The sequence below is a fragment of the Lutra lutra genome, chromosome 6 (assembly GCF_902655055.1).
Source record: "Lutra lutra chromosome 6, mLutLut1.2, whole genome shotgun sequence".
NCBI lineage: Eukaryota > Metazoa > Chordata > Mammalia > Carnivora > Mustelidae > Lutra > Lutra lutra.
In genome coordinates, this window is record NC_062283.1 from 4,026,876 (window position 1) to 4,054,594 (window position 27,719).

Genomic DNA, 27,719 nt, shown 5'->3' on the forward strand with positions numbered 1-27,719 from the left:
CTGATGCCTTCTGCCTTTGCAGTGCAAGCCAGCCGGAAGCCGCAGCCGGTCTTCCAGTTTAAGTCTTACAGTCGAAAGTGCTTTAGAAAGCTTTGATTTCCTGAACACCTCTGATTTTGACGAGGAGGAGGACGGTGATGAGGTTTGTAATGTTGGCGGAGGCGCAGACTCGGTATTTTCAGACACCGAGACCGAGAAAAATAGGTAAGTGTAAAGTTAGTGTGTGCTTACACCTCTGAGGTCCGGAGAGTGGTTCTCTGTCACTGTCCGTCGCCTCCCAGGCCCCTCCCAGGAGGAGAGAACTTTCCACAGGAATGGCCATTGACTGTCAGCTCCCTTTTACTGTCCAGGACGATGTTTACATATCATTCACCTCTTTTGTGCTGTCCAAGGAAAAATGAATTGCTTTTCTTCCTCATAAATGAAAGGGACGTGTTTGTGTGTATACACGTACGTCCTGGACGGTTCGGGGCCTGCTACCTGACCCCAGTGTAATTAATTCCACATTAACTAGATATGCTGTGTTTCCGGAGGAGTCCTACTGGATGACCCGTTTGTACTTGGTTCTCCTCCGTCTGGGTCCTATTTCTAATCTCTTCATTGTGCTAGTCTCTGCCTTTTCCACCCCTTTATCTCTTGCTCCCTTCGACAAAGTAGTTCCAGATCGAGATTATGGGTGCACTTATCAAAGCGAGGTTTCAGCCCAGGCACGTATTTCCCTTCCAACGAGTGTTGACTGACTCATGGCTGAGACCTGATTGCACCTTCTCTGGGACAGGCAGGGGTGAGGCAGCGGGAGGGGGCGATGAAGGTGAAATAGTGTCACCCTCTCCATCAGTTTTCTTGGACAGCCAGAACTTGTGTTTGGAGCTGGAGTCTGGGGTCCGTTCTGTGACTTCAGCGGAAACAAAGCAAACGCAGTCGAGCCTACTCACCTTCATTAACTGCTAGGGGAGAAGAAACACACACACATACTTCCCCAGAGGAACGCGTGGATTTCCACCATCTTTACTGCTGACGTGTTATGCAAACAGGTTTTCCAGTTACGAGGAACTCCACCTGTCCCATCTTCGCAAACCTCCCTAGGTGATGTTATAATAACATTTTTGAGGGCTTTCTCATCCCTGGAGGGGTCGTTCTTTCAAAATCAGGGAACAAAAAAGTGAGAAACAGATTTATCCGTTGAGCAAGCCAGGGGCCTGGCAAACAAAATTTATTCAATGACTGGAAAGCTGATGTTATATTCCTACATTCTGTGCTGAGGTTTTTCTAGCCTTATTGAACTTGTGAAGTGCTTCTAAACCAAAAATCCGTCTCCTCGTTAGCGTAAGCTGTTACATGGTATGTCAAAGTCAGACCTCAGTCTAAATTTCCATTTTTGCTGCCGTCAGAAGCATTTCAACAACAAAACCATCATGGGTTTTGTACATTTTGTAGACCATTGATATTAAATTGTCTAAACTGGGGCGCCTGGGTGGCTCAGTGGGTTAAAGCCTCTGCCTTCGGCTCAGGTCATGATCTCAGGGTCCTGAGATCGAGCCCCACGTTGGGCTCTCTGCTGAGCGGGGAGCCTGTTTCCTCCTCTCTCTCTCTGCCTGCCTTTCTGCCTGCTTGTGATTTCTCTCTGTGTGTGTCAGAAAAATAAAATCTTTAAAAATAAATAAATAAATAAATAAATAAATAAATTGTCTAAACTGATTGACTTTATGTCATCAGCGGGATTAGGTGAAATTGTGGAAATTGTGTGTGTGCGTGTGTGTATGTATGTGTGTGTTTTAAATATGTGCTGATGGCCAGGACACCAGCAGAGTGCTTTCCCCTTGGAGGTAAAAGTTAATTGGAGGAAAATGTTCAAGGCCTCTAAGCTCAGGTGCATGATTTTTCTAAATCCCAGGGGCTGGGCCGGGCGGCGGGGGGCGAACCCAGAAGCCACTAGCTGCCTGGTCGCCGCCAGCTGTGTAACAGGACATGGTAGTGAATATCTGTGCCAGTCAGCCCTCCCATGTGTGAAATGAGACAGCTACTCCCTCTTTCCCACACAGATTAATTTTCAGAACAAAATTAGATAATAGAGGCAACAGATTTTATTTGTAAATCTAAGTGTCCGTCACGATACAACTTGAGACAGCTCCACAGCGAGGCTGAAACCAGGCATGAGAGGCAGAACCAAGCCCTGCCTGGGAAGATTCAGATGCCCCCTTGTAGCCTTTGTCTGGGGCAGAACGTCATGTCTCCTGCTGGCAACTTTCTCCTTTTCTTCAAGGAGCAATTGATCTGAGGCCAAGAAAAAGCCTTGACTTTACTTCTTAATGGTCTTGCTCTTGGGGCGACCACAAATACAGAGGACAGTTTAATCTCAGAAAATCTGGCAATTTCCCATCCACCAAGCAAGCAAGTATAACAAGCACAAAAACGAGAGCCCGTCTCAAAGACTCCTTGGTGTGCCGGCTTTACAAAGGGCTCATTGTGCTCGGGCAACAAACAGAGAACTCTGGGAGCAATCTGTTTGCTCGATCTTTTAACAAGGCACATGGGTTGACCAGGCTGAACCAAGAAGCAGCTTTGGAAAGGTAGCTCGGCTTTTCGAGGCGGGCTTAGCGAAAGCCTCCCGTTCAATGGGTGCCAGAGGGGGCCTTTCTTGAGTTTTGTTGAGGTGACCTGGGGTTTCCATGCCAAAAGAAACTAACATCTCGCTCCCCTTCCTGCTCCAGGACCTACAGAGCCACACACCCTGAAGCCAGGGGGCACCTTAGTGAAGCACTGACAGAGGACACAGGGGTCGGGACTAGTGTGGCCGGAAGCCCTCTGCCGCTGACCACGGGGAATGAGAGCCTGGACATCACCATCGTCAGGCACCTTCAGTACTGCACCCAGCTCATTCAGGTAGGACTGCTGACTGCGTGCCTCAGAGCCCAGGCTGTGGACGCACCAAGGTGGGCTTCCTTTTTCAGTTATGCCAGAGAAATGAAAATTCAGGACAAAGAGAACCGTCTTCCTTTGAGTTGGGGCAACTCAAACATTCTCATGGGCACGGCCATCCTCCCTGAGCCCTGGGGTTTTATTGTAAAACCCAGCTCTCCACACTTTATTCTTTTTTTAAGATTTTATTTATTTGAGAGACAGGGAGAAAGAGCACAAGCAGGGGGAGCGTCAGAGGGAGAGGGAGAAGCAGGCTCCTTGCTGAGCAGAGATCCCGATGTCAGGCTCCATCCCAGGACCCTGAGATCATGACCTGACCTAAAGACAGACCTTAACTGAGTGAGCCATGCAGGCGCCCCTTAGTTCTCCACACTTTAAGAGATCCTAGGTTAGTTCTTTTTTTTTTTTAAAGATTTTATTTATTTATTTGACAGATAGAGATCACACGTAGGCAGAGGCAGAGAGAGAGAGAGGAGGAAGCAGGCTCCCCGCCGAGCAGAGAGCCCGATGTGGGGCTCGATCCCTGGGATCATGACCTGAGCCAAAGGCAGAGGCTTTAACCCACTGAGCCACCCAGGTGCCCCCCTAGGTTAGTTCTTGATGTCAAATCATTTGATAAAAGAGAAGAGTCATGTGACTAAGGAAAAATTTTTGTGTTCTGCCAGCTACAAATGAATGGACTTTGAAAGTGAGAGTTACTGAGCGTCCTTTGGTGTGCACTTGTCTCCTGACTTGGCTTTCTACCACCTGGACAGCTAAAAGGAAAAATGCTGTAGCATATAACCCCAGCTCTCCAGATCTGGGATAAAGACTTACCAGCGGCGAGAAAGAGCACTTTCATAGGACATTATCATTACCAGTTAGCTCTCATTCTGGGGCACCGTGGGCCTTAATTTTCTTTTCATTTCAGGTTGTTTACCGGTTAAGGTTTTACAGTAGCGGAGCACAGATTTGGGAATTCTTTGGTTGCAGGAAGTGCTTTAGGTGTCTTGACAAAGCATTTTTTCCTGAGCATCTATTTAAAGGCGTCCTCCGCACCTGGTTGCCTGTCTGCGCTGGCCTGCTTGCACGTGTGGGGAACAGGAGAAGAATGTGACAGCAAATGTCAAGGTCTGCGGGGGGATTGGCCAGGCAGGAAGGGGGCCAAAAAGGAGGAGTCATGCTCCTAAGAGTAGGGGACCCACTGGAAGACTAGAGGCAGGGACAGGAGGAAGGGGCCGCAGAGGGACCAGAAGTGGGTTAGGGCGCTTCCTTGCGTAATATACTGATGCAGTGTAGCACATGCTTCTGCTTCCCGAATAAAGAGCCACAGAGTCACCTCAGACACTGTGGGAAACTGGTTGGCAATGAGGACTCTTGTCACTGAGTTGGCCACCATCCCCGCTGATCTCTTCTGTCGGCTGCCGAGTTTGTAAGCTGTTCATGGCAAGCCATTTACTGGCAATCTGGCAGGAGGTGCTTTTTTTTTTTTTTTTTTTTTTTTCAGACCAAAATGGGCAAGGACTGTGATTTACTTTTAGCTATTCTCTATTCCCCAAGCCCTTGAATGAGACAGTTTTCACCATTCTTCGTCCTTGCTGAGCCTGATTCTGGCCTGAGCCAAGGACCTATTTGCCTTTTAGAGGGAAAGTCATTATTTTGTGAAATGTAGGAGAATTCTCTTCCGTAAATGAATGGATGTTTTCTCTCGAAGAGCTATCAGCAGACACTCTTCAGTGCCATGTTGTTGTCTAGACTCAGGCCATGGTTATCACACGTAAGCTCTTCTGTGGGGGGCGCATCAGTGCCAGGAAAAACAGAAGAGGTAGATATAAAAGATGTGGAATAAAGTAAGGATTAGAAGCTTAATTTCTAACTCACATCTGCTGCTGAATCGGTGAGTTAATGCCTTCAGTTGGCATGTAATTGCAAAGAGATAAAAATGGGTATTCCATAAGAATCGTGATAGTTATAATTATGCCCCAAATCGGTTCATTTCTCCTGTATTGCCTTCCAGGAAAGGCATCAGTACATAATTGTTTCACGAGACTTCTGGATTTGAAAACCCTATTTGTGTGTTCTAGGGGGTTTAGTACAGGGGATACATCCTGCCTCCGTGCCCACCACGTGACCGGGACAGGTCTCCAAGGGACACAGAAAGGACAAGAACATCCACGCAGCCACTGACTTCTGTCCTCTCTCACGCCCTTTGCTCTTGTGACCTGCACGTAGGTGCAGTCACTTGCTATGTATTTGGCCTTGGACACATTACTTGATCTCTCTGACCTCAGTTTCCTCAGCAGTAAAGTGGAATACCAAGGGACACCTGGGTCACTCCGTGGGTTAAGGGTCCAACTCTTGGTTTCGGCTCAGGTCGTGATCTCAGAGTCGTGAGATCGAGCCCCGCGTCGGGCTCTGCACTCAGCTTGGGATCTTCTTTCTCCTCCTTCCTCTGCCCCTCTATGTGCTCGGGCACTAAATAAATAAATAAAATGCTTAAAATGCACTATCAACAGTACCCACCTCACAGGGTGGCTGTAGGAAATCACACGAGCTAATACATGGGGTCAGACCAGTGCCTGGTACCTAAAAAGCACTCATTAATTAGAACAAGATATGCTTAATTATAATCATGATTATTATACAACATGTTCTTAACGTTCAGCTTGAAAACAAGGAACTCAATCCATGCTGTGAAAAATTACTACTTGTGAAATAAATCTTTCTTTCTGTTAGCACACAGATAAGCAGCCTAAATATGCCCTCATGGTCTCAAAGAGGATTTACAAAATTTACGATACATAAAAAGCAAAGGCAACTTTATCAGAACCTTGCAGCTCTGTTATTGAGAACGTTCCAGAATCTATACAGGCACGAAAAAAGGTTGTAAAGCAACAAAAACATGTGTGATTTCATCAGCTCTTGTCATCGGCCTGGAATGAGGAACGTTCTCGAGCCGGAACTAAATCACCGCACGGGTTGAGTTTGCCTGACCGCTGAGTTAGGAAGGAGGCTGTTGGGCCGGGAAACCTCCATTGACAGCAGCGGAACTGAGCCCCTGGTTCTGTTTGTCTCCTCAGCAAATTGTTTTCTCAAGCAAAACCCCATTCGTGGTGAGCAGTCTCCTAGAGAAGCTTTCTAGGCAAATCCAGGTGATGGAAAAGCTGTCAGCGGTCAGCGATGAGAACATCGGGAACATCAGTTCCGTCACTGAAGGTAAGTACATGCGTGTCCCACCTCCATGCCCGCGCTCGCCAGCCACATCTTGCCCCTGCTGCCTCAGGACTGCAGGAGCACATGCTCGGGCCATAAAATAGAGGAATGTCCCCTCCGCGGTGTGGTCTCCTGAACACCTCGGAGTCCAGCCAGCAGACACTGTGTGTCGGCACTGTGTGACGGCCCCAGACGTCAGACACTAGTCCACAATCAGCACCAGCATCCACCTCGTAGGCCATCTCACAGACCTCCTCTACCAGAGAAAGGAGACCCTGGCAGGTGGCTGAGAGGCAGAAACAGGGACCAGACACTCCGGGTGTGAGTGACTCGTGTCCTCCCTGCTCTCAGGCACTCCTAGGCCATCACAACCACACACCAGGGAGATGCTAACCCTGGGCTGCCTGGCATGATACTCTTCCTGAGATTCATTCTCATGTTTTGCTGCCAAGTTACCAGAGAGGACACAGTGAGAACATCTTGCAAGAGTAGAGCTGCTGTGTTTTCTCTCACTGAAAGCAAACAGTTTTGCTTTTGCTGCATGTCCTCAGTTGCCCAGGCTGGAGGGGTCATAACTTCTGGGTCCTTTGGAAAATCTGCCAAGCGCAGAGAGATCTTGTAGTTCCGATTAAACACCACAATCTTTAGGGGATACCCGGCTGGATCGCCCGGCCATTGGCGGAGCCCGAAACTCTGGATCTTGGGGTCGTGAGTTCAAGCCCCACACTGGGTGTGGAGCCTACTTTGAAAAAAAAAATTTCTTTTTTAAAAAGAGAGAGAGAAGGGGGCCCTGGCGCTTGCCCCGTCCTCACACAGGTTCATCGCTTCACCTGCTTCTTTCAAAATGTGTGACGCTGGGGTCGGGGTTGCTCTCTCTTCCAGCCATCCCAGAATTTCACAAAAAGCTGTCCTTGCTGTCCTTCTGGACCAAGTGCTGCAGCCCAGCCGGTGTCTACCACAGCTCGGCCGACCGAGTGATAAAGCAGCTAGAAGCCAGCTTTGCCAGAACCATCAACAGAGAGCACCCCGGGCTTGCAGACCCAGGTAAGGGGCGGCCGTGAGGGGACAGCACCTCTGCCGTTTTACCTAAGAGTGAGCACCAGCGGGTCCCTCCCCCGGGACAACGACTGACTCTGCAGAGAAAGCAGCATCCGCTCAGTACCATCTAAGAAAAGAAAGACTTGGACATGTTTTAAATCATGTTTTAAATCAGATTATCTGCAGATAAATCACATTATCAGCTTTTAAAAGCTCTGTGTTTCTATATTGCCGTTTAGGTGGTTGTAGGCATTTTTCATTAAAATGCCACCAATCTGAGAGTGCCACGGGAAATAACCCCTTGGGAAAAGCTGTTGGGCGATTTCCACTAAGGCTAGATGTACCCCTACCCTATGACCCAGCAATTCCACTCCTAAATATATCAAGGAAAGGACCTGCTTATACTCACAAAAAAGACAGGCCTAGGAAGGTTCATAGCAGATTTATTCACAAAAGCCAAAAATCAGAAACAACTCAAACGCCCACCAGCAAGAAAATGAGTGTATTTTGTGGGTATGTATGTGTGTATGTAGATGTGCCTATGCATAGTATCGTATCTACGTATTGTGCTTTTATCAATAGTAACAGATTCCCACAGTAGGGGATTACACAGCAGTTTTTAAAAAGAACCAATTACTGCTCTAAGCAATGTGTAGATGAATCTCACAGATATTTTGTTGAGTAAAAGGAGCCAGATACAAAAAGCACCTACTAGATCATTCCATTTACATGATGCTCAAAACAGGCGAGGCTAATTCATGTGGATGGAAGCCAGATGATTAGTAACCTACGGTGGGAAGGGGCACAAGCTTACCTTGTGGGGAGCCAGGCGAGTTCTGCACCTCGTCCCTAATGGCGGTGACAGGTGTGTGTACACATCAATGCAAAACTCACCGAGCAGCGTGCTGAGGACCAGCTCAGCTCCCAGACTCCTCTCTGCCACGTACTGCAGTAAAACATGAATGAACTGTCATGTCTCTTCAAAGCTGCTTCCCATCTTTCCCTTCCAAACAGTGTTCCGAACCCTGGTGTCCCAGATCCTGGACCGGGCTGAGCCACTACTCCCCTCCAGCCTCCCTTTGGAAGTCGTCACCGTTTTCCAGTATTATGGTTATTTTACGAGCCACGGTGTGAGCGACCTCGAGACTCACGTGAACCAGCTGGCCAAGCAAGGTGGGACGTGTTCTTTGTCACACTGTGCGGTGGCTCCCTTTGGAGTCCGCTCTGGGCTTTTTGGGTGTAGTGTTGAGTGAGGGGAGCCTTTTCGTTTCCCCCCAATTCCACAGCTGGGTTCAGATCTGCCTTTTCAGTGACTTTTGGACCCTTAACATTGGTGGGCCTCTTGGCAATGAAGCGGGGGTTTACTCAGTGCGTCCCAGTCACCCAGCAGGGGTGTAATGTTGACGAGAAGCTGCTAAATGATTTACCGATGTCATTTCTTTTCTTCATTAATGTACTGTATTCACCATTTGTGGGATCAAGCCTACAGTGGGGACTATTTCAGGTTGCCCTTTTTGGTGGTGCTTTCATATTATAAGCAGAAGCAGGATTCACAAGAAGGCAATGGGAGGTGTGCCTGGGTGGCTCAGTCGGTTAAGCATCTGCCTTCGGCTCAGGTCATGATCCCAGGGTCCTGGGATCAAGTCGCACATTGGGTTCCCTGCTCAGTGGGGAGTCTGTCTTTCTCTCTCTCTCTCCCTCTGCTCCTCCACCCTGTTCATTCTCTCTCAAATCAATAAAATCTTAAAAAAAAAAAAAAAGCAGATAGAGTGGCACGTTGATAAGGAAAGGAGAGAAGATGGAAAACTGAATCTCCAGCTGGGGATCCAAGGAATGAGAAGAACGGCCACCAGCGTAGCAGTGTGGTGCTTCAAGTATCAGAAATAAAATAAGCACCTGCATGGAGGGAAAACCCCTTTAGGAGTGGAGTCAGGACGTGAGGGGCCGGTTTTCTGGTTCCCACGTCCATGCTCTGTAAACCCACCAAGGCCTGACAGTGCTGGGGAAAAGGGGTGGGAATGAGGTACGTTTTTTTAGGATTGGATGGGCTGGCACAGCACCGGGCTTAGCCCTTCTCTCTGGAACATCAAACCCTGCATGGACACGTCTGTCCCTGAGGTTTCATCCCAGGGAGAAGCCTCACATCCTCCTCCACCTGCGGCCACACCAGCCGGAACATGGGAGAGTCTGCATAGGCCTCACCACCAGCAGACGCTGGTCCAGAGCTCTGGAAGGAGAGTAGAGGCAAGAGACCAGAGGCTCTCACCTTGGGATAGTTGTCATTTCTTCATTCTCAGTTTGTCATGGTCTTACTAAAGCAGTTTTCTGAGTAAATTTCCAAATTGTGATGATTTCTGATAGAGAAGTATATCCTAGGGTAGTTGGTTTTTTTTTTTTTTAAGATTTATCTATTTATTTATTTGACACAGAGAGAGAGATCACAAGTAGGCAGAGCGGCAGGCAGAGGGAGAGGGAGAAGCAGGCTCTCCACTGATCAGGGAGCTGGATCCGGGGCTCGATCCTAGGACGCCCGGATCATGACCTGAGCTGAAGACAGCCGCCTAACTGACTGAGCCACCCAGGCACCCCATCCTAGGTTTTTTTTGATGTTATATCTTGTGTTGTTCTTTAAAACTTCTTTAAGTTTTGTAGCACCCCTGCCTTTGGAAGCATACTAATATGGTTGACGATTGTTGAACAGTTAGATTGTTTTCCATTGTTTGGTTGTTATACATACTAATGTCTTGAGACCTCCTGCTGGGGTATTTATTTATAAAGAAGTAAAGTGACCAGAACATCCCCAGCAGGAAGAATAGGAAATTAAAAGATAAAAAAAATCTCCAAAATTCACTCATGTGTCCACGGTAGAGAGGATGCTGTTCTGCCGATGGAACATGGATGTTAGGTTATATTTTCCCATCTGCACTGATGAGACATGCTCTCACCCTAATGTTTCTGTGGCTAATTGAGACCCGTGCTGGATTCCTCATCAGGGATTAGAATATATTCCTTAGTCCTGGAATGTGGTCAGTGTGTCCACACGGGACTCAGAATTTTATATTTTTATCATGCTCTCTCCATATTCCAACCAACCGACTGGATTTCTCCTAGTTGGCTGCCTCTCTGCCCAAGTGCTGACAGAGAGAATGGATAGCTGAGGTCACTCGGGGTGAGGGCTTTGCTATACGGGTAAGACTAGAAGAGGGACAGCAGCGTTTGCTATCATCAGGAAGACTGGACATAGTGTGTACTTGTATTTTCTTTGCTCTCTATTTTTACGTTGGACTATTCATCTGTACATTATTTCAGTCGGCCATACAAGATGGAGGTCCGCCTTCACTGGTTCCCTCGTATGGTTGGCCGTTTGCCTTAATATAGTTATTTGAATGATGTAATATTTCAAATATTAGTGAAAATTTTCACTCATGAGTGAAAATAATTTCTCACTAATTGGAAATATCACCTTTAACATAGGCTCATTTTTCATACTTGAACCTTTTATCATATATATACCTGAGTCGTATTTATATTTTTAGTGAGTTTGTTATCCTATGGTCAGAAGGTGAACTCTGCTTGCTTTTTTTAAAAAAATATTTAAATTCAATTTATTAACATACAGCATATTATTAGTTTCAGAGGGAGAATTCAGTGATTCATCAGTTGCGTATAACACCCAGTGCTCATCCCATCTCGTGCCCTCCTTCGTGCCCATCCCCCACCCTGTTACCCCGTTCCCCCTTCCCCTCCAGCAACCCTGTTTGTTTCCTGTGATTAAGAGTCTCTCTAATTTGTCTCCATCTCTGATTCCATCTTATTTTATTGTCCCCTCCCTTCCCCTATGATCCTCTGTTTTGTTTCTCAAATTCCCCATGTGAGTGAGATCATATGATAATTGTCTTTCTCTGATTGACTTACTGCAATGACATGGATGGAACTAGAAGGTCTTCTGCTTTCTTTTCACTTGCTAGTTTCCTTGATTCAGACTCTGCAATCGCTGAGAGATGAGAAGCTGCTCCAGGCCATACGTGACCTTGCGCCCAGCAGTCTCCCCGCCCAGCAGGAAGTACTCAGGACCTTGGCTCTGCTGCTCACGGGGGACGACGGCCAAGTGAGCCGGGTTGTGATGCTTTACCTGGCTGCAGCCTCCAGAAATGAGCATTTCAGGGAAAAGGTAAAGCCCCAAATCATGGACAGCAAGCCAGAAGCTGGTTTCATTTTCCATCATTTACTATGAATATTTTGCCATGTGTTTTTTTTTATCAAAATGACTTTCTACTGCCTATTAATAATATATATAATTATATATACACATTATTATATGTAATACTATGTAAACTACAAAAATATACTGCAAATATTTGAGCGCCCATAAGTCCAGGCCCCAGAGGGAACTGTTAATAATTTGGTGTATGTTCCTTCTCATTTTTTCCTATGTATCTCCTCACATATATGATTGTTTCTTAAATGAGGTCACACTGTTCTGTTGTGTAACTAACTTAAATGTACTATATCGCGGTGATTTTCCTTGTTAGAACATGTTAATCCCCTTCGTCTGGTTTGATGGATGACTGTGCATCTCAGGGATACTCCATAATTTATTTTCTCACTCCATACTGATGGGCATTGGTCGAGTTTCCAACTCTGAAAAATGCCACGGTGAGCATACATGCACGCACATTTTATGAGTGGTCTGGGGACAAGTCATCATGCTACTGACTCAGAGAACAAGAATATTTGTAATTTTAAAAACTATAGCTGCTCATTGCCAGGGAAGAGGAAGTAGACCTCATCTGTGGCTTTAACTCAATACCATCCGGGGTAACAAGGATCTGTAATTCAAGCACACGGGGGCCCTGTACAAGCAGCAGCCTTGGTCCTTGGGGAGCCCTTGACAAACTGAACAATTGTTCTAAAAACTAACTCATGGGTGGCTCAGTCGATTAAGCATCTGTCCTTGGCTCAGGTCATGATCTCAGGATCCGGGGATCGAGCCCCGCGTTGGGCTCCCTGCTCGGCTCCTCCCTCTCCCTCTGCTGCTCCCTCTGCCCATGTTCTCCCTCTCAAATAAATAAGGTCTTAAAAAATAAAAAATAAGTCATGTCAATCCTCAGATCAGGTCAAGAAAATTAAACTTGGCCCCTTCTTGTCCTGGGAAAGGTCAAATGTTGAACTCTGAGAAGGGCTTAGCTTTTCTAAGGCATTAGCTAAGCGGGGGAAGGGCGGGATGTTTGTGTCTCCAGCTCAGCTCTCATCCTTAGGTCTCGGATTCATTTCTCACGCATGAGCCTCGCTAACTGAAGACGGCTTCGGTGGCACACTTGTCAGGCACACTCGTCAGGAGGTGTAACTTAGATACCACCTAGAAATGTATGACCCGCCCTCCCCAAGCCTTGAGTTCTTTCCATGTTTTCACATGTGAAACAACAAAAGTTAGTACATTAATTCTGTACCACCAGATGTGAAAGGCTAACGCCATACATAACTACTTCGGTGAAAGCTGGCGTTTCTGTAAATCTCGGACCTTCGGAAACCTGTAGCCATTGAAACAAACTGAATGTCACATGTAGGTTCATTTTTTATGCTTTTTACCTACCCCAAACCCTGAACCCAAATAAGTGGGAAATATTTATTCTTCTGTCTGTTGGGATGTTGTTGTTGTTCCTGTAATCATCTAGGACCCAGCCGAGGGGATGCTTACTATGTTACAAGGTGATGGGGCTGTCTTGCTTTCCAGGGCGCCTCCTATTTGCTTCCCAGAGCTCTTACCAAGCGGAGTTTCCCGGCTGTCACCCTTTCTCAGGTAGCTGTTCAAACTCCAACGAGCAAGAGGCGGCCGACTTGCTCTCTGAAATCATACGTCTCTGCAAGGCCAAGAGAAGGGCCAAATGCTTTCTCGAGTCAGGAAACAGTGTCCACTTCTGCTCAAGCCCGCTGAGTTTCAGGCCTCCTGCTCCAAGGGACAGTCCAGAAGTCTTATCCAAAGATCCTATTACCAGGGGTGGATTGACCTGGGCCCACAACCAGCACTTGAGACCTCTGGAAGCATTGTTATAACGCAAACGCGCCTGAGAGCAAGGACCATTTAAGCTGTTTGGGGGACTGGTTAAATTTTGGTTTGGTGGTTTAACCTTGGAGGCTCTTGGGAGGAAGAGAGAGAAGAGAGAGAAGCTTTATGTGCTCACGCTTGATGAGAACCTTGCAAAAGCCAAAGTGAAATGAGACATTTAGTATCATTATTAATTCATAACAACCAAAAAGTGGAAATAGTGGAAATGCCCATCCGATGACGAGTACACAGTTTGCTCTCTCCTCCCAGTGGGGTCTCATTCAGCCTGAAAGGAATAAAATGCTGTCACAGGCTGCCCCATGGGTGCACTGTGAAGCTGTGAGGCTGACAAGAAGGCACAGGACATAAAAGGCCACATATCATGTGATCGCATTCCCACAAGATGTCCAGACTAGGCAAACGCACAGAGAGAGAGAGAGAGAGAGAGAGAGAGTGAGCAGAGGTTGTCGGAACTTGACAGAGGAGCAACGGGAGGAAGTGCGGCTGGGCACAGTGATGAAGATGATCCGGAACGAGGTCGTGATGATGGCTTCTGAGCACACGAGAAACCACCTAGTTATATGCTTGAAAGGGTGAAAATTGTGAATGTGAATTACATCTCCATTTTTTAAGAGTGTGGGATTGTTCTAGAACCAAGGAAACAGGCCGTGTTGAATTCCAGCTATACGCCGTGTCATGAGCAAACACACCACCAGACGGCTGGTGACAGTGTCAAGCTCTCTCATCCAGGCACTGTGGTGTCCTCACATCTGATAGCCGTTCACTAAGTATAAGTATCATTCTAGGTGCTAAGAATTAAATAAATTTAAAAAACAAAAAAACCAGGGGCACCTGGGTGGCTTAGTTGGTTAAGCATCTGTGTCTTGCTTATGGCTCAGGTCATGATTTCAGGGTCCTGGGATTGAGCCCCACTTCAGGCTCCACGCTCAGCAGGGAGTCTGCTGGAGAGTCTCCTTGTCCCTCTCTCTGCCCCTCCCCCTAAAATGAATAAATAACTCCTTAAAAAGACAACCAAAAACCAAGGTCTTCACCGTTAGGGAGCTTCAGCAGACATGGAGTCACTGTTGTCTCTTTCCCTATAAGCAATTATATGAATACTCAGATGAGTAGAATAATAAAAGTCTTCCTACAACTCTGTTTATGGAAGGCTTACTTTGTGCCAGGACCCATTTTCAATCCTTGAGCCCCATCACCACACCCAACATTCACAAAGCCCTGTGAGCGGCCTATTATTCCAAGCATTTTGCAGATCAACAGACCAAAGCACAGAAAGTTGAGTAAAATGTCAAAATCCCACATGAGCAAGTGGAGAGGCGTATTGGAAAGACCGCTACTTATAAACACAGATGTATGTAAGTAATGATAATTAGCTTGATAAAAAGAAAGGAAAATGAGTCATGGGAAATCAGAGAGAAGATGGTAGAGAGCCGGTCACATGGTGATTGGTGAAGCAGGGCCTGGTTCTCCAACCAGTTCTGAAGATCTTCAGGAACAAGGTCTGTTCCTTGGGCAGAGAACGGCCTCCAGGCACATCTGGGAGCGTGGCAGGAACAGCAGGCAGCTGGGAGTGGGGAGCCGACTTCCTAGGATCTGGAAAAGTCCAGGAGGAGGCAGGCATTCCACATCAGTGCTGGGCACAAACGGAAGAAGGGAGGCCTCTGCTATTCTGAGAGAGGGGCTGCTGGGTGTGCTCCCGAAGGACGCCATGCACTCTTGAAGAAGGGGTCCCTTGTCATCAGGTGCTGGAAGCAGAAATGGGTGGGTGGTGATCCAGGCATGAAATCAAGACCTTGACGAGACATGTGGCCATGGGAAATAGAGCTAAGAAAAGTAAGGCATTGAGAACGTGAGCTTGGTTAAAACAAGAACTCATTTTTACATTGAGATTCGTGTAGCAGATTCCCATCACGCCACGTCCCTGCCTCCTCCGCTCCTCCATCCTGCTGGAATTTTCTCTTCCCCCTGAGCTTCCCAGCTGACATCTAACCCTTCCTGGCCCAGTCCACACATCCCTTTCCTGAACCTGCCCTGGGAAGTGTAGAAGGTGACTGTCTTCCATGGAACTCCCCTGGCCTCGTGCAGCTTTCCACGGGGCTAACACATTTCTTCTCTCCTTCCTTCTAAACCCTCCTAGCACTTTCCCTAATCCTCAGGGTCCCTGGAAAGCTGCAAATGTAAATTCAGATCTTCCAACTTCAGATTCCCCAGGATCAGTGACCTGGTAAAATATAAGCAATTAATGTATTCAATTAAGAGATAGCTCTTTTAGTAAACACAAATTTTAATGGCTTTTTTTTTTCTGCTCTGAAGGTGGTGTGACCTGTCTCATTTATAGGGATACCACTGAAACTTACAAACGGTGTCCCTCCCTGTCTTTCAGGCCTTGCTCTACTACTGTGAAGTGCTGACCAAGGCAAACCTCCAGCTCCAGAAGGCAGCTTGTCTGGCCCTGAAAGGCCTGCAGGTAAAACCCAGCCTCAGAGTCCCAGCGGGTCAGCTCTGAGCCAGTCCAGGCCAAGGACACGTAGCAGCTCTCTTCCCGTGTTCGGAAGCACGGGTGTTAGCAGCATGTCCTACTTCCTTTGCTGTGTAAACTGTGTATTCATTTGGGGATATTTTTGTTCACTTTCCTTTTTCTTTTTTTAATTCTGTATTTAAATTCAGTGTAGTTAACATTGTACTAGTTTCAGAGGGAGAGCGGGAGAGCTCAGTGATGTGTCAGTTGTGTGATAGCCAGTGCTTATTATATCCGGAGCCCTCCTTCATGCCTGTCCCCTGGTTACCCCATCCCCCACCCACCGCCCCTCCAGCAACCCTCAGGTTGTTTCCAATGATTAAGAATCTCCTATGGTTTGTCTCCTCTGATTTCGTCTTGTTTATTGAGTGTTTACAGTCCCGCGGAAGGACAGACGGTGGGACAGACACTTATTAAAAGGCCTGGGAGGGTGGGTCAGGGGCCAGAGCAGCACATGGCTGGGAAACGTGACCTGGTCTGACCAGGGGAGTCTTCACAGAGGAAGTGGTGTCTGAGAGCAATGGGCCAAGTTACGCTTAAGGGCCAGAACCCTGTGTTGTTCATCACAAAGTCTCCCATGCCTGGCGAACTGCCCGTTTCAGAAAGTGCTGGAAGAATGAGTGATAAACACCCAGACAAGTTCCCACCACCAACCTTGGCTCTGCGCCTCTGTTTTGGTCTCTAAGCTAAACATTAGGAATTGTTCCATTAGCGCTGTGTGGGGAGCAGGGAGGGACAGCAGAAAGGACTCCCAGGAGTGGGCTCTCCTGGAGAGGCAGGCTAGTCGGTTGGCTTCCCCACACCCGAGTCCTCTGGGAAATGGGGGACTTAGCGGAGGGTGGGGGCTTCGTGCCAGGAAGGTCAGGTACTGCGCATCCAAGGAGACTGGGTGGGGCCCCCTGAGTGATATGGCCCTCTTGTCCCCTCGAGCTGTAGGGTACTGCACCCTCTGGGAGCCCAGACACAATTGTCAGCACTGTCTCACCACCTTCTCCTTGCAGGCCACTGAAAGCATTAGAATGCTGGTGACATTGTGTCAGTCCGACACTGAAGAGATCAGAGACGTGGCCTCAGAGACCCTCTTGTCCCTCGGTGAGTTCTTTTTATCCACTTGTTTCCTTTCGGCACTTTCGGAGGGTGGTGGCAGGAAAGGCTCCATGTGCACTGTTTGAGCCGTTTCCCTTTGTGGGCTCTCTGCTCACACTCACACACACAGCGTATGTCACGCACACAGGGTATGTCACACTCGCACACACAAGGTATGTCACACACATGGGGTGTGTGACACACGGGGTATGTGACACACACAGGGTATGTGACACACACCACAGGGCATGTGACACATGGGGTATATGACTCACACAGGGTATGTGACACACCTGGGGTATGAGGAACTGGTCAATGTCCATGTTGCTTCAGTGGCCCGTTCTCACCATCTGGCTGTTGAAGGTGAGGGTTGCTCTTTGGAGCCCTTCTAGAAGGATCCGGGTGTGCACTATCTGGAGCCGTGAGGTGGAGGCAGTAGTCAGGAATGCTGCTGGGACGGCAAGGCTGGGCTGGAACTCGAGGGGCAGGGGGACCGTGAGTGGCCAACATTGCGGGGCTGTGCCCCCAGGAGTGCCTCACCCCCTGCTTCCAGGGCCTCACCCTGGCTCTCTGACGACCCCCTGTTTGCCCCCTGGGCCACCGCCCACATGAACCCTGACACCAGAGAAGTGAAGTGTTTCTTCCATTCTGGAATACCCAGATAAATCTCCCCCTTCGCATCACTTGGGAAAGCGTCATGCCTACCGAGCTGCATACGTTTACTCCTGCTGCGCAGTGCCAAGGGTGGAGAGAAGCTTTCTTACTCCTGCCCCCAGAGAGACTTGTTTTAATCCTACACCTGCTTTTAATGTGTAAATACCAGACTCCCGAAAGTCCTCAAATCTAATTCGGGTGATAATACTCGTTGGAAACGAGCCACTCTGGCTTGACTAGAGTAGCTTAATAGCATAAGGGAGACTCTCCGGGCCTTTATGATGACCGTGAGAACCCGTCCATTGTGAGGCGTCCTTTCTCACAGTTACTGGTGTAGTAACACTTCCTTCTGCTATTGAATATGTCGTCTGCTGCACAGAAATCCCAGCCGGCATCTGTTGGTTTAAAGGATGAGACAGTTATTCCTTATGGCGGTCTTAGGCAGACAGATTACTTAATTCCCTAAAAATGTGCCCAGGGTGTTATTAGTTCGAGGTTCCTTTATCCCTTCATGCTCTGAAACAACGATGCAGGTAAGCCCGACGTTAGTAACGCAGAGTCAGCAGAGCCCCTCAGTCCAGTGCCAGAGGAAGAAGCCAGTCCCTGCTGGGTGTGCCCCGACATTCCCTTCAGCTGCACCCCCAGCAGCATCTCCAATTATTATTAATTTAGTTATTTATTTCACAGAGAGAGAGAGAGAAAGCACGGGCAGGGGGAGGGGCAGAGGGAGAGGCTAAGTAAGGAGCCTGATGTGGGGCTCGATCCTAGGACCCTGGGATCATGACCTGAGCAAAAGGCAGACGCTTAACCCACTGAGCCCCCCAGGTGCCCCATCTTCTGAGATTCTTAATTACGTTGTTTTCTAGGTGATGTTTAAATGACCAAGAAATTTTTTTATATGTTATATTTTGAAAAGTATTTTATTTGTTTGAGAGAGAGAACATGGGTGGAAGGAGGGCAGAGGAAGAGGGAGAAGCAGGCTCCCAGGACCCAGGATCCTCTTCCCCCCTTCTCCCACCCACCTCCCCTCTGGTAAACAGCAGTGTGTTCTCTAGAGTTAAAAGAGTCTGCTTTTGGGGTTTGTCTCTTTTATCCCTTACAGAACAAGCAAGAACTTTTGAGGGAATGCCAGAGACTAAAAGAATGCCAGGGTGTGAAACAGAAGCTCTACGGGCATTTGATGGCCATAACTTTGCATAATAAATTTCTTCCTGAGAAGTCATACAGAGTATATTTTAAGAGTGTTAGGGATTTCAGTAGGGCTGGTCCTTGACTTCAAAGCAGGAAACCTCCACTGGACTTTTTTTTTTTTTTTTACATGACCTAGCTGACATATCTAAAGATTACTTATTTATTTATTTGTCAGAGAGAGAGAGAGAGAGAGAGAGAGTACCCACAAGCAGGCAGAGTGGCAGGCAGAGGCAGAGAGAGAGCAGCAGGCTCCCCGCCAAGCAAGGAGCCTGATGTGGGACTCGATCCCAGGACCTAGGATCATGACCTGAGCCGAAGGCAGAGGCTTAACCCACTGAGCCACCCAGGCGTCCCCTAGCTGACATATCTAAACGGTCTTTTATAAAAGCCAAAGTTAGGCTTTCACACTTGAGCTAAAATATTACTCTTTGCAAAGGACCCCTGCTGGGCTAGGTCACTTCCCTCAGTTGTCATCTCCAACAGACATTTATTTGCAAATTATTTGAATACTTCGTTCTGATTTTTCTGTCTAAAACAATGATTAGAAAATGGGGGGGGCGGGGGAAATCACAGGCAAACAGTGTAAGAAGTAGGCATTCCTGCATTTAATACAAGAGGAACAGAGATGGGACTAATGAGTTAGGCTCAATCACAAGTTCATTGCGAAGAAAAAAAAAATTTTAAAGATTCATGAAATTCTGGGAATACATAGATGTTAGTGGGTTTTCGAGAAGGAGTGTAATTATGGGTTTTATAATACATTGTAGTCCCTGGAACCAGAAGCCTCTTGATCAACCAAAAGTTTGTTTTTGCTTTCAGGGGCAGTACCTTTAAGCTTTTCAGTAATACATCAGATGGGAAAGTAGGGATTTGCCTGCATTTCAAAGAACATGGTGAACTCTTCTCTAAGCAAAGGCCACCAATTTTTAGAGATTTCTGTTGACTGTTTCTGCATGCCTTGACTTTTCTGAGACACGTTATTTTTTTCCCTACCTTTTAAAATTGCTTTGGAATAGAACCCTGTATTTGAAACAAAGTATTTACCCAAAACCCTGATACATAGAACACTGAATACAGCACTTTTCCAGGTGAGACAGAGACACAGACAGACAGAGACAGAGACAGAGACAGAGGGCCTGAGTTGGGCCCATCCCTACCACGCTCTTCCCACAGCAGCACCCACCCCGGATACCTTGGCTAACTAATCTTATTTAAAAAACGGCAAATACGCGGCCAGTTCCTAGTTTGCTCATGGATATACTACAGTTTAGAAGAGTTCAGTTCTTTCCCTAGAGTCCCACAGAGTCTAGGTGGGTCCGGATTCCATCACAGTGCGTCCCAGGTCTGGGAGTCCATAGGTGAGCTGGGCCTTGATGTGCTCCTCCATAAAATGGGAACATCTGCACTTCTCCCTCATGGAGGCCATGGGAGGATTAAATGAGCTAACCCATTCTCTCTCTCTCTGTCAAATAAATAAATAAAATCTCTTTTTTAAAAAAAAAAGAGTTAAAAAAAAAAAACGAAGGAAGGCTCAGTGGGTTAAGCCTCTGCCTTCAGCTCGGGTCATGATCTTGGGGTCCTGGGATCGAGCCCCACGTCAGACTCTCTGCTCAGTGGGGAGCCTGCTTCCTCCTCTCTTTAAATCTTTAAATCTTTAAGAAAAATCTTTAAATCTTAAAAAAAAAAAAAGAATCTCAGAAGATGGTTCCTTATCTAAAGTTAACATTAGCGAAATAACATTAGCGATCCATTTCCAAACACCTGGTATCATTATCCTGAGTGATGAATAAGAAAGTTACCTTCCAGCTGCCATTCGTTTTGATGTTCTGTGTGCAGGAGAAGACGGGCGGCTGGCGTATGAGCAGCTAGACAAATTCCCTCGAGACGGTGTTCCCGGTGGAGGACGCCAAGGGACCGAAGTCGCTACGGCTTTTTAAGGAACGCTCCCCCATAGCTGTCTTCCCGAGTGGCACCGTTCATCGAGCTGGTGCCGGGAGCAAGCTGGAATGCTTACGACTGGAAGCGTTCTGCTGAGGTTGTCTGGAAATGCACATGTTATAGATGGAATTCAAAATCGAGTTTCCCAGGACCCGGCTGCCTTTCCTTCGGCCAGTCGAATCGGGCTGTGTGTTGCTCTGTAGATTATACTGTCAGTTGCGTCTGACTATACTTAGTAGAAGAGTTCATTTATCTCATACGTATGGATCTTTAAAACAGCCATCTTTGTACTTTCTTGGAAGTTCTAGCAGCCTAAAATAGTCACGTGATGCTTTGATGACTGTCCTACGCCTTGCAGTTTTTCTCTGTCGTGTTCTCAGGGTTGAGTGGCCCCGTTAGCTACCTAATTTCACCTTCATGCAACGCACAAAAAAAGAATTTCTTCAAATAAAAGTTTGGCCTGCAGAACTTGGTCAAAGTGACACATTGTAAGAGGTTAATGTTTCTTTTCATTTCATTTTCCTCAAGCCTCCACTACTTCTTTTATTTCTTTCCTCCATCCTGAAAATCCCCAAAGCACGTTTCCATGATGGTTAAAAGACAGGCGAATGACGAAGACCTATTTTATAAAGATTATACCTGTACTCCTTAAAAAAACACATTCAAAGTTTAAGCTTTTTTAAACAAGAGCCATTTTTTTTTTACAATACTTTTACAATAGAGATATTTTGCTGCTACAACCAAACGAAACCAAAAGTCATGGATTCAGAAAGCTGTGATGCTGTTTCAAGTAGAAGAACTTGGAAGTTGAAGGACTCTTAATGGGGTGAGAGCAGAAGGATGATCCAAACCATCCTTGCTTCTGCAGGAATTACCATGAGATTAAGAAGAATGCCCCGAGGGACCGTCACTGCCCCCAGAGAAATCCTTCATCCCCGGGTGGGATCTCGGCCAAATCAATAAAATAACAGCCTCCTTTATTGCCTCCCTATCAGGGTAGCAAGCCCACTAAATAAAGGACAAGACCACTCAGTAGCTTTTCTTCCTCTTAAGAGTAGACAAGAAGGGATATGCCAAGATCTCAAAATAATATGTGTGAGTGTTATTTAAACTGTGCAGTATCAACTGTATTCTGGACGTGTTTGTATAAAATATCATTGAGGTGTCGTTTTAAATATTTACATTTTAGCAAAACCTTTAAAAGCAACTCGTATTCCATTTTAAAGTAAAAATTGTCGTGGTGTCTGGCTGGCTCAGTTGGTAGAACACATGACTCTTGATCCCAGGGTCATGAGTTCGAGCCCCACATTGGGTATAGAGCTTACCTAAAATTTAAAAAAAAAAAAAAAAAAGTAAAAATTGTTTGCCAGGCTTCCTGGCAAATAGTTCTTTCAACTGTGAAGTTATAATGTGTGTATATATTTGTATATTTATAAATATTATATATATACATATATCTTTCATCTTAAAGGTACACTGTACAGTCTACAGTTAGTATATATAGTCTATAGTCTATGTTAAATGTTGAAATGATTCTTTTTATAGAAATTCAAATCACAATGTTACAGAGTTTTTTGGTTTGTTGGGTATTTTTTTCTAATTTTTTGAATATTGCATGAGTAATTCCATATCTTTTGTATTCATTTCTGCATTTTATTTTTGCTCGAAGGGGTGCTTTTAGTTTCGTGGCATTTGTCTCCATCACTCTTTCAATCATGTAAGTTAAAATAAAAATTATTTTTGAATTATTAGTCTCACGTGCTGAGTCTGCTCTGTTTTTCCCATGCCCTCCTTAAACCAGCATTGCTACAACATGGTGCACCTCATGCTCAACCTGTGTTTATCCTTATCTTGAAATTCCTTCACTTTTAAAAGAGGATCATAATATTTCCCTCTCAGATTTGTTGTAAAGCTAGTGGAAGAAAAAAGAGCTGTGTTTGTGAATTGTGTTATGTATGAGCAGAGACATGAGCCCCCAGAGGATGAAAGAGACTTCATTCATGTGTGTTCCTAGCTGAAGCCCCACCAGCATCATCACAGACGGGCCCCTCAAATTCAGCTGTGAGCGTAAGTATCCACCGACTGACATTAAATACCAGTGATTGCTTTTACTGAGTCAGCAGAAAACCAGAGAAAGGGAGCAGCAGCAGGCTTGGAGAGGAAGACCAGGAAGTCTGAGCTGGACACGCTGTATTGGAGAAGCCTCACAGACAACTAGATGGCGGTCAAGTTGGTGACTGACTGTGTTTGGAGTTCAGGTGAGAAATCCAGTTAGAAATAGAATTGGGGGCGGGGGTGCCACTGGCTGGCTTGGTTGGTGGAGCGTGTGACTCCTGATCTTGGGGTCTTGAGTTTGAGGCCCATGCTGGGTGTGGAGATACTTCAAGATAAAATGTTTGAGATAGATAGATAGATAGATAGATATTAAATTGGGAGTTTTCGGCATATGGATGGCACTGGAAAGCCGTGAAAACTGGCTTATTTTATCTGGGAAGTATAGACAGAAACAAAGAAGAGCCTACAAGGCCTGAGCCTTGGGACACTCTGCTATTAGAGGTCATAGAGAGGTGGAACCAGCAAAGGAAAATGGAGGGTGGCAAGCAGGAGAAAAACCGAGTACGACAGCTTAGAAGTTAGGTAGAAAAAGCTTCTCAAGGAGTAAGTATCTAATGCCAAAGACTGAGAATTGGATTCCGCAGAATGAAGGTCGTCAGTGAGGCTGACCAACGATCCCAATAGATTCACGGGTTGGAAATCTCTCTGAGGACTACATCCAAGAAAGGATGGAAGAATATTTGAAATGGTGAGTACGGCACCTCTTTGAAGAGTTTTTGTATTAAGGGGGGCAGAGCAATAACTCGGTGGAGGGCTTATATGAGGTCAAGAAAGTGTTTTGCGTTGTTTTTTTTGAAATGAGAAAACATACAGCATGCTTGTTGCTGAAGCAAACGATGCAGTCAAAGCGGGAAAATTAGTTCAGGCAAGAGAAGGGCCACAGAGCCATCTCCCTGAGTGGGCCGAGGGGTGGCTGAAGTGTGCTGCATGAACGGAACGATAGAGGACACCGGGGACGTGGAGAAAAGGTCAGATTACGTGACAAATAAACGGAACAGGGATAATCCTACGGAAGGAGGTTCAGTGTACGCAGGCCAGCTCCCAGCAGGCGCTGCCCAAGCAGAGGTGCCCAGGCAGGAATGCACCTTGTATGTGTAGGGAGAAACCAGTGTGGTCGAAGCTGATGTGCTACACACCACAGAAGTGAAAGAAACTTGGTTTAGTGGAAATCGTAGAGCGCCTTCGATGCCAGCCTGAAGAATCAAGGCATCCGTGCTTCCTCCTGATTGGTGTGTCCCATTCTCCAGGGTTGCTAAGTGATGTATTCCAGAGTTCTTGACTCTGAACTTCAGCTGCTGCCTGCCACAGGCCCTTTTCACGCCATGGCTAACACCCGTGCTTATGTGCAATGCTGGATGTGGCTTTGCCACTATTTTGTGGGGCTGTATCGGCGCCTGAAGAAGTTCTGGAATGTCACCATTAACCACTTTTTCACAAAGGAGAGGGAGGAAGATGTCCCTTCGGTTGAGAGTATTTTTCACAAAGAAAAAATTGTGGTGCTTGGCCATTTATTAAAGAATGAATCTCTAGCCATTGAGAAGAGGGCTCAAGCTGCGTATAGAATCGGACTTCTGGCCTTCACGGGTACGGACTGAACCAGCTGGGCTAACACAGCCCTTCCGAAATCTTTTTGCTTATTATAACACTAAGTTAGTGATTTTTTCAGAGCTCTGGTCTTCAGATGCCAGTGACATTTCCTTTGCCTACATTTTTAGTTCTTTGTACGACCGAAGACATCGACCGATCATTTTCTCCTCGAGGATCTCTTGTTTTGAAAGAGGGAGACCATCAAATAAATGACAAAGAATTTTCCTACTTTTATTAAGTCTATCAAACTCCATCAAACTCTAGTCAGTCTAGACTGATCTCTTTTTTAATGGGCAAATGAGTTACCTAGATGGGAGTTTGATAGACTTCGTTTTCCAAATGGTGTCCTTGAGAGAAAACATTTGCCATTTGCAAGGACCGAGGGGTTCCTAGGGGCCAGAATGTGTGAGAACCACTGGCATAGAGCGAGAAGGAAGATGGGAGACTCCCATGGGAAGGAAAGGGAAATGGCGCCCACCGCTTGAGAAGGCCAGGTGCCTGTTAGCTTTATTCGCCATTTGGGGAAGAGCTGACTATTTACAAAAGGGCCAGAATTCCTTAACTTGATGTTATGTAGCCTTAGTTATTATGCTGGTGGGAAGCAGGGAAGGGCTTGTGCCCAGGCTTCAGTGGAAGCTTTATCGTTGGCTCCAATATTCTTGTGGGCCTGTGGGACTGTGGTGGTACCAGTGAGAGAAATCCAAGCTCTGTCACAACTCCCGCCGCCAGAACCTGGCCAACCACGGCAGCTACTCCCCACCATCTAAACAGTCTTCACCCCATGTTTTCTTGGCTGTATCTTCCTGGGGTTTGAGATTTGAACGAGGGCAATCTGGGGTTCAGGTGTATGATGAACGTAGAGTCTAGGACCAGGTTGGGTCAAAATCCAAAGGAAGGAAAATCTCGTCAGGTCACGTTGGTCACGATCTGTAAGCGTTGGGCTGAGAGGTGAGAAAGACAGAACAGAACAGCAGTGGACAACAAGTCATGAAGAACCTCTTTCTCTCATCCGTCAGATCCTGCTGGTTTTGAAGGGCAGCATTTGGGTTTTCCTTTTGTTTGCTTGAATACTCTGGTGTTTTCTAAGTACTGACGACAGAGAGCCAGGAAGAAGACCATGAGGGAGCACAGCCGGTTCTGTTCATCTTCAGATACTGACCCCTGCATGCTTGAGTAAGGGAATGAGGGAGCAGCCTTGAGCAGGCAGGGAATTTCCAGCGCTTTGCCTATTTTTTGCTTTTTAACACCCCTTTCCGTGTTCACAGCAGCACAGCAGGGGGAGGGGAAAAAAAAGTGCAGAGGAGTCCAAGAATCAGTACACAGCAAAAAGCATACGAAGGCATCACCACTCAAATGTCCGGAGCTCGTAGATAAACCCAATACTTCTGAAGTGCCAATGCTTGTTTTGCAGGTGGACCGACTGCTGGGAAGTTCGCCACCGAGTACATGAAGGAAGTGGCTCATTTGTTGAGAGATCACGAGATGCCGCCCAAGGCCAAGGTCTTGCTGCTGCAGAGTATAGCCTGCTGGTGTTACTTGAACCCCGTGAGCCAGAAAAGAGCCAAACGTTTGAAGTTTATTCCCATCCTCACTGAGATTTTTGAGGACAAACTCGACTCCACCGTCAAAAGTGAAATAAACAGCAGCCTCCTCGTTAAATTTTGGACTTGCTACGTGCTCTCCGTCATGACGTGCAATAACCCGTCTTGTATGAAGGAACTTAGAGACTACAATACCCTGAAATACCACTTGCAAATACTGGCGACCGAGAACTGGGCTGGGTGGCCTGAGAATTTCGCGGAGGTGCTGTATTTCCTAGTTGGTTTTCACAGGAATTAATGTCTCTCGAGGCGGGTGCCCAGTGCAGCTGACCAGGCTGCTGCGGTAGCTGGAAAGTGGAAATAAATTAATAGAAAGTTGATACAGTCTTCTTCGGGGTTTCCTTTTAGGTAGTTAAGAAATTTTGTATAAATCTTCAACAGTTACTGGAAAAACGAAACATAGGAAAAGCGCCGCTGGTTAAAAGGACCTCATGAGAATTAAGTTCATAGTATGGGAATTCATTGAAAGTTGAGGCGTGTGGGTGCCTGGGTGGCTCAGTGGGTTAAGCCTCTGCCTTCATCTCAGGTCATGATCTCAGGGTCCTGGGATCGAGCCCCATATCGGGCTCTCTGCTTAGCAGGGAGCCTGCTTCCCCCTCTCTCTCTGCCTGCTTCTCTGCCTACTCGTGATCTCTCTCTCTGTCAAATAAATAAATAAATAAATAAATAAATAACTTTTAAAAAAAAGAAAAGAAAGTTGAGGCGTGTGTACCACTGTTAGGAGCTACGGTATGTTTGGGGGATATTAGATGACATTAAGCCAAGGCACCTAGAAATGCCAAATCCTAACCCAACCCACAACTCCCCTTTGGAGGACACACTCATCCCCCCTGTATCCTTTCAGCCCTAAGGATTTCAGGGCCCGCCCTCCAGCTGCCACCCCTTTGGCAGAGAGAGGCCACCCCTTTGGCCAGAATGTGATCTCATGATCTTGTTGTAGGTAGGGCAGCTGGAAGTTCGGGGGAATTAACACTCCAGAAAAGCAGCCCTCAACTCCCCTGATCGAGCTCCAGATGGAGATGGGGTGCCGTGACACCTAGACAGCCTGAAGGTAGGCTCTTGGGTTTTCCTCCCTATGTGCACCCTCCCTATCGGTTCTGTTAGGGACTACGTAACGCAAAACCTGCACTTAACTTCGGTGTTCCCCAAGCTCATGAAAAATTATTGCAAAAAGTAGTGTTTATCGCAAGTGCCTAAAGGACGGGCTCCTGTGGTTTCTCCGGCTACACTAAGAGGCGCCCCTAGCTGGCGCTGCAGCCATCGTAGGCTGCACTGCGTACTTACTTTGTCACAAACTAGCTTTGACAGCGCTGGGCTTCAACTTCACGCTTCCGGCTCGCCTGAGAGCCTGTTAAACAGGTGGTGTGGTTCTGGGATCCAAGCTTCTATTTATTCAGGAATGCTGAGCGGGCCTCGAGTCACACCTTGTGGAATCCCCGGGCCTCTCGGGGGACGTGTTCTCAGACCTTTGACCGGGCGAAGCTGTGTTCTGCTGAGCGACCGTGTGTTCTCACCCGTGCGGGAGAGTTTCTCCAACCAGAATCCCATTCATTTATGGTGGTAGATTAAAGGTTGGAAATTGGAAGTCCCATTGAGAGACTGGGTCAGGGTGAGAAATTGCTTTTTCTAAAAATGCTTTTTAAATTAAATTTTAATGTATTTCAAAGTAATGCATGATTTAAAAAGTCAAATAATGCAAGCCCTCTGGTGGAGAAATAGCAGTCCCGAACCCCCTCCTGAGTCACACTCCCGAGGGGACCGTTGGAAGTCTTTCGGCTGTTTCTTCTGGTATTTGCTTACCTCCATAGTTCTAAAT

At 46.8% G+C, this 27,719-nt stretch overlaps 2 protein-coding genes across 7 annotated transcripts in view; both read left to right on the top strand.

The window, feature by feature from the left end:
• RIPOR2 (RHO family interacting cell polarization regulator 2) overlaps positions 1-21,315 on the top strand; it is a 214,435-nt gene extending 193,120 nt beyond the window's left edge. For all 6 annotated transcript variants that reach the window (XM_047735147.1, XM_047735148.1, XM_047735149.1 and 3 more), the window contains 9 exons: positions 23-204; positions 2,712-2,883; positions 5,979-6,114; positions 6,994-7,155; positions 8,164-8,322; positions 11,118-11,320; positions 15,597-15,680; positions 16,733-16,823; positions 20,499-21,315. In XM_047735147.1, the coding sequence (XP_047591103.1) occupies positions 23-204; positions 2,712-2,883; positions 5,979-6,114; positions 6,994-7,155; positions 8,164-8,322; positions 11,118-11,320; positions 15,597-15,680; positions 16,733-16,823; positions 20,499-20,599 (1,290 nt within the window). In that variant the 3' untranslated portion in view covers positions 20,600-21,315. The remainder of the gene's footprint in view (positions 1-22; positions 205-2,711; positions 2,884-5,978; positions 6,115-6,993; positions 7,156-8,163; positions 8,323-11,117; positions 11,321-15,596; positions 15,681-16,732; positions 16,824-20,498) is intronic.
• A 1,143-nt stretch (positions 21,316-22,458) lies between these two features.
• Positions 22,459-26,220, top strand: ARMH2 (armadillo like helical domain containing 2). Its single transcript, XM_047735155.1, has 3 exons — positions 22,459-22,858; positions 23,300-24,299; positions 25,714-26,220. Exons 2-3 carry the CDS (start codon positions 23,975-23,977, stop codon positions 26,139-26,141), a joined length of 753 nt encoding a protein of 250 aa, XP_047591111.1. The 5' UTR covers positions 22,459-22,858; positions 23,300-23,974; the 3' UTR covers positions 26,142-26,220.
• Positions 26,221-27,719: the final 1,499 nt, after the last annotated feature.

Excerpts from the sequence above, each read along its gene's own strand:
- ARMH2 (XM_047735155.1), top strand. The coding sequence starts at position 23,975 with ATGTATTCCAGAGTTCTTGACTCTGAACTTCAGCTGCTGCCTGCCACA. Across the intron at positions 24,300-25,713 it reads CGGACTTCTGGCCTTCACGG|GTGGACCGACTGCTGGGAAG; the intron begins GTACGGACTGAA and ends CTTGTTTTGCAG.